A 13,587-nucleotide genomic window follows, 5' to 3' on the forward strand; every position below is an offset into this window, starting at 1 on the left:
ATTAGGAATTCTGCACTATAAAAAGGTAATGGTGAAAAATAATAATTATAAAAAAATCACGGTATCTAGTTTTCATTCAGATTTTCCCAACATTGAGGAAAGTGATTCTAGAAGATAAATCAGAACCACTAAATATATTTCTGTCACTAGTAAACAGCCTTCTCTGTGAAGCCAAGCCCAAACTTCCCATTGTTAAACAAAAGAACAAGACTGCTACTTGATTACAGGCTAATGGCAGTGCCTCCCAGCTCCCCGACAGCAGGCGCTTTAACCACTTCATCATTACTGAGCTAAAGTGCTTCAGTCCCAGAGGTTTCACATGATTCAAATTGCTGCAGTTAAACATGGTGCACTCGGGAGTTTACATTGGTCTTACATTCATCTTGGGAGTTTTTAACATCTCTATTGTATAGTGTGTGTGTTGCTGTTTGTTCATAAGATGGATCTGCTGAGTTTCTGGGCTACTCAGCGAGGCCAGTGTGGAACAATAGCAGCCTCAGAGTGCGTTTACAAACAATCGGCCTGGAATTATTCTGGCCAGGAAACAGACGTGGTTCTGACGCACAAGGCTGCCCTACGACACACACACACACACACACACACACACACACACACACACACACACACACACACACACACACACACACACACACACACACAGAGAGAGAGAGGGAGAGTAAGAAACGTACACACTAGCAAACATCTGCACACATACACACGCTTAAAATAGATGCAGACCCGGCACAATCAAACAGTCTTGCTCACAGACTGATCGAACCGAAACAAAGCGAAATTCAGACACACATCACACACACACACGTGGTGTTTTGTAGAAATATACATATATACATATATAGTATATGTAAAAATATGACTGAGGGTATAAAACAAAAAAAGCTGTTAAACATGGTGGTGGTAGTGGTAGTATTCGTAGGAGTAGTATTAACAGAAAATATTATTAGCATTAAAGTTGTATGTACTAACAGGTGTTTATATACATACATATATATACATATACACACACACACACACACATATATATACATAAAGCTAAGAGATTATTGATCGGCTATGTAACGTTATCAAGCAATTTAGCCGAAAGCAGGTCCAATCATAATGTATGATTCATATTTTGTGAATTGTTGCAGCTCTGTGTAAGGTCACAGTAGTCCACTGAGGTTTCTCGTTCAATCGCTAGATGCCAAAATGAACCCCACTCACCCCAAGCCTCGGTTGGTTTTTGAGTGTGGTTACAATGAACAGAATTATCCCACACTGCAATGCAAAACGAAATCAAAGTAGCTACTGGTGTCTGGAATAATTAGTAGAGAAAATGTCAGATAAAAATAAAAGTGTAGCGGCAACAGCGGCAGGAGCGCATGTTGGCATAGCAAAGCTTCATCACTTCCTGTTAGTAGAAAACGGGTTAGTATGTTAATGTTTTGTGTACAAACCCGCCAAACTCTGCACTAATAAGATAAGATTAGTATGGAACTTGGTATTAGTGTGTAGTATGCAATCTGCTGTGTGGAAGTGTGTATATGAAGTATGGAAGAGCGTAGCTATTCAATAGCATAGTATTTCAGGTAGTTTTTAAGAATCTGTCGCTACAGATTTTGCATTTGTGCATTTTGTCTGATCATATGAATCATGATAAATACTGTGGAGAGTACAAATGCCTTTAAATATTGTTATTTTAACATTTTTACCACATCATATAAAAAAACAAGCCTCATGGGAGAAGCAGAGTACAGGCTTTTAACACCACTAAGCTGACCGCACTTTTGAGTACATCACTCAGCTCAGTACAGTGAGTCTCAGTGTGTATTCAAGGCTCACATTACAGAAGCCCTGCATGATAAAATTATCATACTGATATTGACCAATAATTGCCTTATAAAAAAAAAAAAGATAGACAGTGGCCATGGTAACCAATGTTTATCGTCAAATGTGAAAGCTGATTTTTATTTTTAGTAATTACGGAAGGCCGTCCGTCATTTTGACAAACTAGAACACTGAGGGTGATTTAAAATGTATTTATTTCATTCACACCCCTCTCCAGTAGGTGGGGTGTGTGTATGTAAATTTGTTTGCTACTGTTTAGTCTCGTCTAAGAGCTCATTTGCATAATCACGTTGCTTAAAACCACTGCAAAATTAAATGTTACATTATGTTATTGTTTTTTTTTAACGCCAGGACAAACGGAAAGTCTTTTGGCAGATATGTATATTTAGAAATTTCAGATGTCCATCAGTCCACCACCATCCCCATATCAGCATGTCCCTACATAAACAATAACAGACACTTAATAACTTTTGGGATACAGTTTAACAGACACTTAATATCTGGCCTATGACATGTAAAACAGCCAATCAGCAGCCCTGATTTTGGAACAAGCGTGCTAATGGAGTGCGTCTGGGGACCAGGAGTAACTCGTTTATGAATAGTTTAGCATCGATCAATCATCCACCCAACTGTGTGGAGTAGTGGGGTGCAGTCATTAGGTGAATTGGACAGGACGCACCTTTTTCCCCCCCTAACTAATGCCAAAAGATACAAGCATGCTTTCACAACACACACATACACAGATACACACTTTTCCTCAAAAGGCTCGTTTCCCCTAGCTTATTAGACATCAGAGAGGCACAGAGTGTTGGAACCTCTAGAGGAAAATTGGGACCTATACTTACCCCACACACTCTCAGACAGGAAGTTTACTTAGGGGTGTGAACAACCTGGACCACCCATTGTAGGAATCCTCTCTCACCCACTGCAGGTCACACTGAGCCATAGTGGTCCACAGACAATAGTCAGATGAGTTAACCCCTGTCTGTTGTGAGAGTGTAGTGCCTGGAATTGACCTGAACACAACACAGACAGTGGGACCCCTGTGTGGGACACTGGTAGGAGTGTAAATGACTGCTAAGCATTTTTCATATTTATTTATAACTTGGGTTCATTTTAATGGTGGAATTAAAATGGGCTTTATGCAATTCTAACATTCAGCCCTTAAACTATTAATTTTTTTCTGGGATGCACTTATTCATACCTGCCATGAGAATACTGGTAAACAGGACACAATGTCCTCAGCATGAAAGACCAACGGCTCTGAATCATTCTCAAAAACACCATCCTGCTTCATTTTCACTCACTAAAACTCTGCTTTACTTGCAAAACCAATGTGAGTGATTCTTCAGGTCCTGATTCTTCAGGAATTGATTCACTGAATCATGAAATAACACATTTTTGGTTTGGTCCAATTTTCCAAATCATTTCTATCTAAATACTAAGCTGCACAAATAGAAGTGGAGCTTCATATTAAGAACACCAGGTCCAAAGCCACGGCCCAAAAACACCGGCCCACCTTTATGGGGCAGCGCTTCATTCTGCAGCAAGATAATGGGCTGTACTTCCAAAGCAACACAGAATATTTTTGTAAAGCAAATAACTGCAATTCTTGACACCTGATCTGAATCCCACTGAGCTGTTTCTTTTACATATGCTGAAGAAAACAATACAAGGACAAGCTTAACCTCAGCAGGAGCAAATAATGGCATCATTAAAATTACATAATTCAAGTACACGTTTCATTTTTTGACATCAGGTCAAAAAGCCACAGTCACACTGACTTCTGTTTGCTCTAAAAACCCAGAGAAACCCAGAGAGAATTGGAACATAAGCCGAATGTAAACACAGCCACTTCTGCCCCATCGACTTTTAATAAAATAATCAAAGACCCCATTTACACCTAATCACTTCCTGCGTCTTGATTACATCTGGATAAGGCCAAGACACATAAACTGCAAGTGTGAACACACCCAATACTCCTTTAAAGACATTCGTCAACCAAAACCCCTCTTAGCACAACCAAAACGCCAGTATTAATTGCCAAGCAACAAGCTAATTTGCAGATTTCATCACACACAGCAACCAGATTTCAGTTGGACAGTTTGATGCTTGTGGCTTAAATCTTATCACGACACAACCCAGATACTGGTCACATAAAATAACTAGGTGTAAACGGGGTGCAAGATCACATTCAGCAAGTCAGTTTTGTGTAGGCTGAGTAAGTTAGCCAAAATGGTAATCCCCAAGTGAGCTCCTCAGCTGAGAGACACACACAACTCCCTCCAAAATCTTCTCCAACCACGGTTTCATATACAGTTTTATAGGAAAGCGGCAGTTGCTCTACACAATGCCCTAAACCAGGTAGGTTTAATCCTTTGTACGATCTTACTGCAGTCTCTGAATTTCTTCACTCACTCAAAATAATCGCCAGCTAAAAAAAAAATAAACTCAGTTAAATTTATTTTATTTCTTTTTTAAATGAATTGTATCCTATTTTTCACCCATTTTCTCCCCAATTTGGACGGCCAATTAACCAACATGTATGTAACCCCATCCTCCCGACCACCTCCCATTCGTACGTGATGCCCCGACACTACTGAGGGCGGACCAACACACGCCCCCTCCGACACTAGCGCGTAGTCATGCCTCTCTCTCTTTTTTTTTTTTTTTTTAACTGTCGCCGATGCAACATCACCAGGCAACCAACGCGCCTGGAGGGAAGCGCCGCATACCCGGCTTCGACGCACCAGCCTGCAGACGCCAGCAACAGCCAAGCGATATGGGGAAGAGCACTAGCTACTCACCCAATCGTGTTGTCTCGGGGCCTCGGCTGCCGATGGCAAGCAGCATGACCGGGCTTCGAACCAGCGATGGGTTTCACATTTATGTTGACTCTTATGATTGGCCAAAAGAACTGCATATATTATAAATGTCAAGTAAAATCGATCCCAACAGTCAAATGATTGCAGTACATCAGCGTATTACCCAGAATTTCATAACTGTAAAAGCATTCATTAACAAACGCTGAAGATGAAAACGCTACGTCCACACATTCAAGGGAGACCACGCGTTGCACCATGTGTTGTTTCTATTTACAAATTCTAAGAACAAACCAAAGTTCTGTACTTTACTCTTCTTCTTAGACCTATAAATAGATGTATAATGATTTATTGGGGGCTTAATGGGCCTGTCGCAGGCTTGTGTTTGATTAGGTAAAAGCCGCCCATAGGGCTGAGAGGATTTGGGTCGTGTTATTTGGACCCCTGTTCGAAAGGATTTGCTCAAGTCAGGAGACACTCACACACACAAAAAAACCCCACACATACGTTACCGCTTCGGAGAGCTAATTAAGTAAAGGAAAAGCCTAATAGCCCTGACAGTCAGCAGGTTTGAACTTGTGCTGACAAATAGTCATCAGTGTCCGTTTCTATTTTCCCCTCTGGTCTCTTATCAGCTTTTTTAAACGCTATCAGCGCCACAATGACACTAACACAAAGCAGGTCGTCACACTGCGTTCTATGACGTACAAAGTGTCCAAATATTTAGTGAGCGTGAGAAAACAGCCCGGAATAGGAACGAGATGACGAACGGTGGAACCGAACAAGGAGACCTTTGAGCTTCTCGTTTTTCACATTTTGAGCCTGTGTCGTCAGGCCTGGGCGGTTGTGCAATGAGGAGGTAATGCGCTTTAGTGCCACAAGGCAAACAGACAATGATGTTGGGTAAGTGGCACACAATGGCTCGTAAAAAACAAAAAAAACAAAGCCCATAGACGCTGAATAAACCATGGAGTGACGAGTGTGTGGTGAGCAGAAGGGAAAATGCATTTCACGTTTTGATGCATGCTGGCCATGTGGCACTAAGTGAGACTGGAAATCTGAGTGGTGCCATTACAGCAAAGCCAACAACATCAGGAATATGGGTCAGTGCATCTAGACTATTTTGGCCTTTGGTTTCTTCCTTAGTTTTCAATGGATGGTCATTTCAACAAACTGGCTTTTTGTAAAGTAGGATGTAGTTCTGAAATTCTGAACCTTCACACATGTTTCTCTTCCAGTTTAGGATTTTACAACATTTCCATAATGATGTTACTCTACGCAAAGATCCTAGAACCCTTCCATTATGTGAAGGTTCTGCTAAACTCTTAATTCAGAGAATTTTTAGATGATTGCATGATGCATTATTTTAAAAACCAAAAATCACCAAATCTGATTTGCTCGTCAGGGTGACCGTGACTACTGCGCAGCTCTGAAATCAATTATTCAATAAATGTTAAACCATCAAACTGCCCATACAAAATTTTAGCCTGCTCTGAATCAGGAGAAAGAAGCTAGTTAGCACGGTTTAGAGGAGAATGACTCAAACTGTTGATGCTATAAACTCACAGAAAAGTGAGACGAGAGACCAGGTCTGCCGTGATTGGACTTGTAGCCGGCTATCTAGGCTTAGGCAAGTTAGGTAACAGGCTAAACATTACTGCACAGGGCGTGTTCTAGCTAACTGAGGCTCAAATCACACCCCTTTAGAGGATAAGGCCTCATATCTGAGAGCACAGAGACCAGTGAATGGTCTTAGGAGGGGTTTCCACTGTTTTCAGGATTATTTAGTATGCGTCACTAAACTTTCAACTATTGTGGGCTTGTCAACCCCCCGCCCCCAACTGTTTTCAGAGCATGACATCACCAAGCAGTGAACACCCACAACCTGTGGCTCTCTTAAATGTACACGGGGAATGAGCTTATCTGGGCATTTACGAGAACAGACACATACGACATGTCAATTTTGAAATGCCGTCCTTAACAGTTTTAAATGCAGTGGAAAATGGTCTTACCGCTATATATACAGCCCAAGCTCAATGGCTACTATTGCTTAGGTGCATTATAAACAAAATAGTGGGTGACCACTAGATCCTGATAACAGCAGCAGCAAGGAAAGAGCAACTGTCCAGCCTAAAATGTTTGATTAGACATCTAATTAAATCAACAGATGCAGCCAGGCCCTGCACATTTTCTCCAGTCTGGACCAGCCATTCTGGTTTCAGTCTGGCATCAGCACTGCTCTGACCATCTGGCCGTTACAGGCAATGTTTTTTTGTGCATTTCTTTCAGAGCCACTGCTGGGAAACAGCAAGACAGCTTGTGCGAACTGAAATAGGGAAACTCCTTCCCAGTCCATCAACTAACTCCCAACGGTCCTGAGGTTCCTCAGTGTCCTCAGTTTCCTCAGGCAATGGTGGTTAAACTGTCTGCATGTTCAGCGGTCTACCACATCACAGAAGGGATGAAATTAAATAATGAATATGACCTCAATGAGTGCAGACTTTCAGCTTACATTTTCAGCACATAAGCAACCCAAAGAGAGAGGGACACGAAGCGCGCTCTGACCTGCATACATGTGGAAGGTGAGTCTCTCGATGAGTTTAAGCACCGTGCCAGCTTTGATTATGGGGATCCCCGACTTGGACTGTACATTCTCCTCGAACACCACATTCTCCTCCGAATCAGGCTCAGCGAAGCGGTAGATCTCAGCCCCCGGCAGCCTCATCTGCTCCTCCTTCTCCTCCTGCAGCATGGCCGTGTCCAGCATGCGCTCCAGCGTGGAGCGGTACTGCAGCGAGATCAGAGCCGCCATCCAGCCGTTCTTCTCCTCCGCTGACTTGGCGGCGAACACTACACTGTTGCCGTCCTTCAGGATGATCTCGAAAGCGTGCCGGTACTCACCCTCCTTGTCGTCCTTGTCGTTGATTTGGACCTGGTGGAAGAGGAGAAGACTGTTCAGTACACAAGACGTTTTTGTTTTTTTTTTCCGGCTCATATGCAAAAAAATAAACTTCCAATTAATCCCACTTTAAGAGGCCAAACATGGATGAATTATACAACATCGAAGTACAACTGAATCCAGGGTCTTAATTATACATAGTGCATGATAGACTTTTTGGGAAGTTTTGGGACATGTACAGAATCTTTTAGGACATCCAATTCTAAATCCATAGGCATTAATAAGGAGTTGACCTGTGTGGGAATTTTTAGCCCATTCATCCAAAAGAGCTTTTGTGAAGTCAGATGATGATGATAATGATGGACAGACAGGCCTGGCTCATGGTCGCCATTCTAGTTAATGCCTAGTTAACTTCTGGTGGGGCTATATGTGGGCCAGTCAAGGTAGCCCACACCAAACTTGCCCAACCATGCCTTTATGGAACAGACAAGGGCCTCCCCCAAGCGTACAGTCGTCCAAAATGTCCAAAAAGGATTTCCCTTCAGTGGAACTAAGGCGCCTACAGACCAACCCCTGAAAAACAACCCCACAGCATTATCCCTCCTCCACCAAACTTTACAGTTGGAACAATGCAGTCAGGCAGGGAACGCTTTCCTGGTATTCACCAAAACCAGACTCTTCCATCAGACTGTCAGATAGAGAAGCGGGATTCGTCACTCCACAGAACAAGTTTCCAGTCCAGTGGTAGTGAGCTTCATACTACTTCATTGACACTTGGCATTGTACTTGGTGACATGAGGCTTGAACGTAGCTGCTCGGCCATGGAAACCCATGCAAATGAGGCTCATAGACTTTCTGTGCTAATGTTAATTCCAGAGGAGGTTTGGAGCTCTGCAGTTATTGAGTCAGCAGAGTGTCTGAGACTTTTCTGCACTATGCTCTGAGCTCAGCACTAAGCCCTACCCGCTCTGTAACTTTACATGGTCTTACACTTTACGGCTGAGCTGCTGGGGTTCCTAAACAATAAATTCTTTTACTAATAAGAGTAAAGGCAGACTGCATAGCTAGGGGCTTGATTTTATACACCCGTGGCCTACACTGTTCATCCACCTCTTCCCTCCAACAAAAACACCACCCGTCTATTTACTAGGCACCTTGCGCATGAAGAACTTCTCTTTCAGCCTGTATTCCGCTGCGCTGGCCCCAGGCAGGCGAGGCTGCCCATGGTTGGACTTGCAGCAGATCATCAGGCCATCGAAGAGGAAGATGTGCCGCTCGTGCTTGGCCCCCACCCGCGTTAGCGTGCCCTCCATGATGAACTCGTTGCAGCACTGGCCGATGTCTTTGCCCTCCCAGCCATCGATGTTCCGCTGGATCTCGTTCATCTTCTTGATGGCCAGGTGCTTGCCCTTCATCTGCTGACTGTAGAAGCGGCAGGCCGACTCGCTGTGGGGGGGTGAGAGAGGGGAGAAGGAAAATAAATTAATTAATGAATTAAATTAGTGGTGGAAAAACTAAAAGGGAGGGCGGGTGAAAGAGAAAGGGAGGGGCAGAGCAAAAAGCATAGGGCTGCCGCTCACACAATACCTCTATACACTAACATTGTTTCAGAGCCCTGAAAATAGAAGCCTTCTGAGATTGAGAGGAAGACTGGCTTTGTCTACAGTCATGGTGACTTAAGCCAAGTCCTGGAGGTTTCTCAACAACTTAAGTCTGTGTTGAGTCTGCCTAGCTTGATCTGGGCCAAAACAAACATCTACTGCAGTCCCTCCAAGACATGAAAAAAAGACACCCTGGCAATTGATCAGTTCAACTAACAGGTTGATCATGAAGTTTAAGCACTACTCCACAAAACCCGCTGACCCAAAACACACCTGATGTGGAGTCCAATACCTGATTTCTGGCCTCTGAACTCTATATATACACTCTAAATACAAAGGTGCTACCGAAGGTTCATTGAGCGATGCCATTGAAGAACCATGTTTGGTTCCTAAAGGAACCACATTTATAGCATTAGAGAGTGTGTAGAACCTTTGAAAGCGATCTGATGGTTCTCTCAGTGTGAAGGTTCGTCACACATCTCTATTACAAACATACTTCTTTTTATGGAAACAAAAGTGGTTCTTCTATGGCGTTGCCCAAAGAACCTTCTGTAGCACCTTTGCCTTTAAGAGCGAATTACAAGCACGTTCCGAGTCAATGTGTTTCCTTGTGTTAGTGGTAATAGACCAAAAGATTAGGTTGGAGTATTCCATTAATAGATTGAGGGAATCACCTATTTTGAGCTGACCTGCGTGGTTCTGCTTCATGGTTTTGATTGTCAAGATTCTCTTTTCTGTTACAAATTTCCTGGTTTTATAAAAATCAATCAGAGGAGAAAGGGCAGGGTGGGATCAAGAGGGGATTTAAAGGAGGTGGAATGGCCGTCTGCACGAGACTAACCATAAAGCTTACTGTTAGGAAGCTTACTGTTGTATTCTGTGAAGCTCAAACGCAGACGGCTGCCTCTCTCCTCATACCAGCACCTCAAAGCAGAGCGCCAGCCTTACTCGGGCTGCCGTCTGAACACAGCGGCGCTGCGGGCAGGGCATAACTAACACTATGAGCTCCCACTATTTTACAGCAAATCATGCAGAACAGTAACAAACATGGGGAACAACTACAGCTCAGTAATTGACAGCATAAAGCTATAGCCTTATGTATATTTGAATTACGATTTATGGACAGCTACGAACAGCAGAAATTAGGAACGTAACTGCACAATAAACCCACAAACGTAAACTGCAATAGCTATAACTACCCTAAATTATACCCAAATTAGTTTCATTTAAATTACTGAAGAATATGTATTTAATTACTCCGCCTATTAATAACCGAACAATGCGTCTACAGCAAGTGTGGGTTGGTGTCGCAGGTTGGTTCTTTGTTCTAATTGCACACAAAGAAGCCAAAGGGGACAAAACCCCCTCTGAAAAAAACATATTATATATTGAGGGAAAAAAAAAAAAAAAAAAAAAAAAAAAAAAAAAAAAAAAAAGCACATACCGTAAGGTAAGCCATCCTTTCCCCATAAAAAAAGACTAGAACCAAGCAAAAATTTAAGTCACCAAACAAACAGAAAAAAGGCACAAAAAAAAAAAAAGAATTACTTTCAATGTTAAATCCCCATCATTGATGTTGCCATCCACAGCAGGGACCACCAGCGGACGACCCGCGTAGACAGAGCCAGAAAACAACAAAGTTGAGCCCAACAAAAACGTCTCCAGAAAGCCTCCAGAAAAGAGATGCTGAATTCTGCTTCACAAAGGTGGTTGGAATTCTCGCCCTCTCACATACGCTCTCTCTCTTGCTCACTCACTCACACTCTCACACACACACACACACACACACACACACACACACACACACACACACACACACCCCCCCTAACCTGAGAACAATAACAGCCGGGCTGGACAGCCCAAACCCTGACGCAACATCCCTGAGACAACACAGTGCAGGCTGACCCCAGCAACCCACAACCACCCCCCCCCAAACACACACCTCCTCCCCACTGAGGGCTATTTTAGGGGCAAGGGGGAAACTCAGGACTGAGGCTGGGTGGAGTGTAGAGGATGGGAGGGGTACAGGAAAAGAGTTGTGCGCGCGAGCGTTTGGGAGAGTGTATTTTGTGTGTGTGTTTGTGTGTGTGTGTGTGTGTGTGTGTGTGTGTGTGTGTGTGTGTGTAAAAATGCTTTTTGGGTTCTCTAAATGCTTTACAGGCTGAAAGGTGTGTGATGATAATATGTCTGACCAGAGCAGAGACAAAAAAGCATGAGTGTCTGTGCTCCCATATAACCCTATACAGAACCCGCCAAAAAACAAGTCCTTTTTCAAACCTCGCTGCTCCTCAGCAGAATGAGCGAGAGAGAAACCGTCCATCCCTCCTGAGACTAGAGAAGCAGCACCAACATAACAGCTCTAGTCTGTATGTTTGAATAGTTCACTTGCTTCCCGAACTAAAATGTAGAGGTCTAGGAAATGTGCAGTGGCTCTCTGTGTTCCACTCGTTCTTTTGTGTATAAATTGATTTCCTACAGGTCATGTGATGTATAGTCTGTATTCTGGATTTGATCAGCTTCAGTTTGACGGCCACAGCCAATCGGCGTATCTTATTTGGAGATTTTAAAGTTGCATTTGCCAAATTCAAATGGGAGAAACACCCAATTCCTTTTTTTTCTCTTCAGCCAATCAGCGTATCTGGCTCAGACAGCGCTACTGTCCTTGTGTCATGTTTTCTTGGCTGTAGAGATTGTGACCAGTTTAGCTTTTAGCCTAGCAACCACTTCCTTCCTTGGATTTTGGAAGTCTTACTGGGGGGAAAAAATAAAAATAAGATACCATACATAAATAAAAATGATAAGCCAGAGCTTTCCCAGTGTGTTTGGTTCAGCTGTGGTAGCCCAGTATGTTTGGACATCACACATGTTTCCTCCGACACATGTGAAGCCAGTCCCTGCCTCTTTTTGAACTGCCGGCGAAGCAGCCAATGTGCTCGGAGGAAAGCGTGGCTCTGATGATCTTACCAGTGCTGACCAACATCACAGCGTGGAGTGATGTGGGGAGGAAGTGCCATCAACCCGCTCCTGAGAGAGCAAGGCCAATTGTCACAAGGCCTGGGTCCTGTAGCTGTATTCCCATTACTAGCAGAGTCTGGAGGAGATCTCCAGTATCAACGCGGTCATATTCTCCTGAAGGCGTAGTTGTGTTTTATTGTTTCGCCAGCTCTGACGCCGGCTTTCTCTAGTGTAAATATACTGAGTCAAGACTATTGGCCCATTTTATAGGCCTTTCTGAAGTAGGAGCAGCAATGTTTAAGCAAAGGCTTGTTTTGGTCAAAATGATGACGATGGGAAACACTAGATTTGACCCATTTGTTCAGCAAACTGAAGAATCATTCCCAAATGAATGTGTGTGTATGTACCTGAGCCTCCTCTTGGCCAGGCTTTTGGAGCAGATCCTCTCCATGCTGCTCTGCAAGTTGAGGAGTGCTGTGATGGCCTGCTTCAGACACTCCTTATCCTCCTCATCCTCACTCTTCTCCTCCAGTTGCTGTCAATCACAGAACAGAAGTTGTCAGGGGAAGCGAGAAAGAAATATTGCCCAATATTTACAGCATTAGCTTTAGGTATATTTATGTAAGGTATTATGTATTGACAGTTATTTTGAATAAAACTGCTAACCCCCCCCCCCCCCAAAAAAAAAGAAAACAAAAATTCAATAACTGCAATAAACCACAAACCTAAACTGCAGTACTAACAAATACCATAACTTGCATATTAGTTTAACAGAACGTAGTGAATAAGTCATAGTATATTTAATAACTCCACCTATAAGAGAGAGAGAGACCTGACTGCAGTGTTGTAAAGGAGCTGATTGGTCAGGGAGGAGAGTCAGCCTGAATTCTAAGATATTAAACACTATAAAACAGTCATTTTAAGAAACGTCTCGACTAAACTAAATCAATCAGTCCAGAATGTCTGATTATAGAAACTGATACTAAAAATAAAGAGATTTTTCTGAACCAATTAATCAGCAGCTCATCTGATCTAAAACTGTGTGGCTGGATATTTTATACAAACACAAAGATCAGAGAGGATTAGATCAGCTGATATTGAGCATTAAGAGACTCAGATCAGGTCGGGGGTAAAATAGGAAAAGGAAAAGTGAAGAAAAAAAAGTAAAGGGGGGGGCATGAAGGGGGAAAACAGAAAACAGAGAGAGAGAGAAAGAGAGAGCAGAGCTGGGTGCTGGAGAGGAGGAGGGCACTACAGGATAAAGATGCTGTAAGGCCTTCCTCATGAGCCAGATTAGGTCAGACTTCAACAAGCTTGCTCTTGCTCTCCCTCGCTCTCTCATTCTCCCTCACTACCATTCAAGCAAAGAACACCCAGGTCAAGCAGGGCAGCATCACACTGGCCTTAATTAAGCCACACTCACTCTCATTCTGAGTCTACAGAAGAAACAAGATACAGCCCCTCT

At 43.2% G+C, this 13,587-nt stretch overlaps 1 protein-coding gene across 2 annotated transcripts in view; it reads right to left on the reverse strand.

The window, feature by feature from the left end:
• sos1 (son of sevenless homolog 1 (Drosophila)) overlaps positions 1-13,587 on the reverse strand; it is a 52,888-nt gene that overhangs the window by 14,024 nt on the left and 25,277 nt on the right. For both annotated transcript variants that reach the window (XM_072659983.1, XM_072659982.1), the window contains exons 9-11: positions 12,530-12,657; positions 8,721-9,012; positions 7,233-7,599 (exon numbers count right to left, since the gene is read on the reverse strand). In XM_072659983.1, coding sequence (XP_072516084.1) covers positions 7,233-7,599; positions 8,721-9,012; positions 12,530-12,657 — 787 coding nt within the window. The remainder of the gene's footprint in view (positions 1-7,232; positions 7,600-8,720; positions 9,013-12,529; positions 12,658-13,587) is intronic.

Source organism: Salminus brasiliensis, chromosome 17, assembly GCF_030463535.1.
Source record: "Salminus brasiliensis chromosome 17, fSalBra1.hap2, whole genome shotgun sequence".
Taxonomy (NCBI): Eukaryota; Metazoa; Chordata; class Actinopteri; order Characiformes; family Bryconidae; genus Salminus; species Salminus brasiliensis.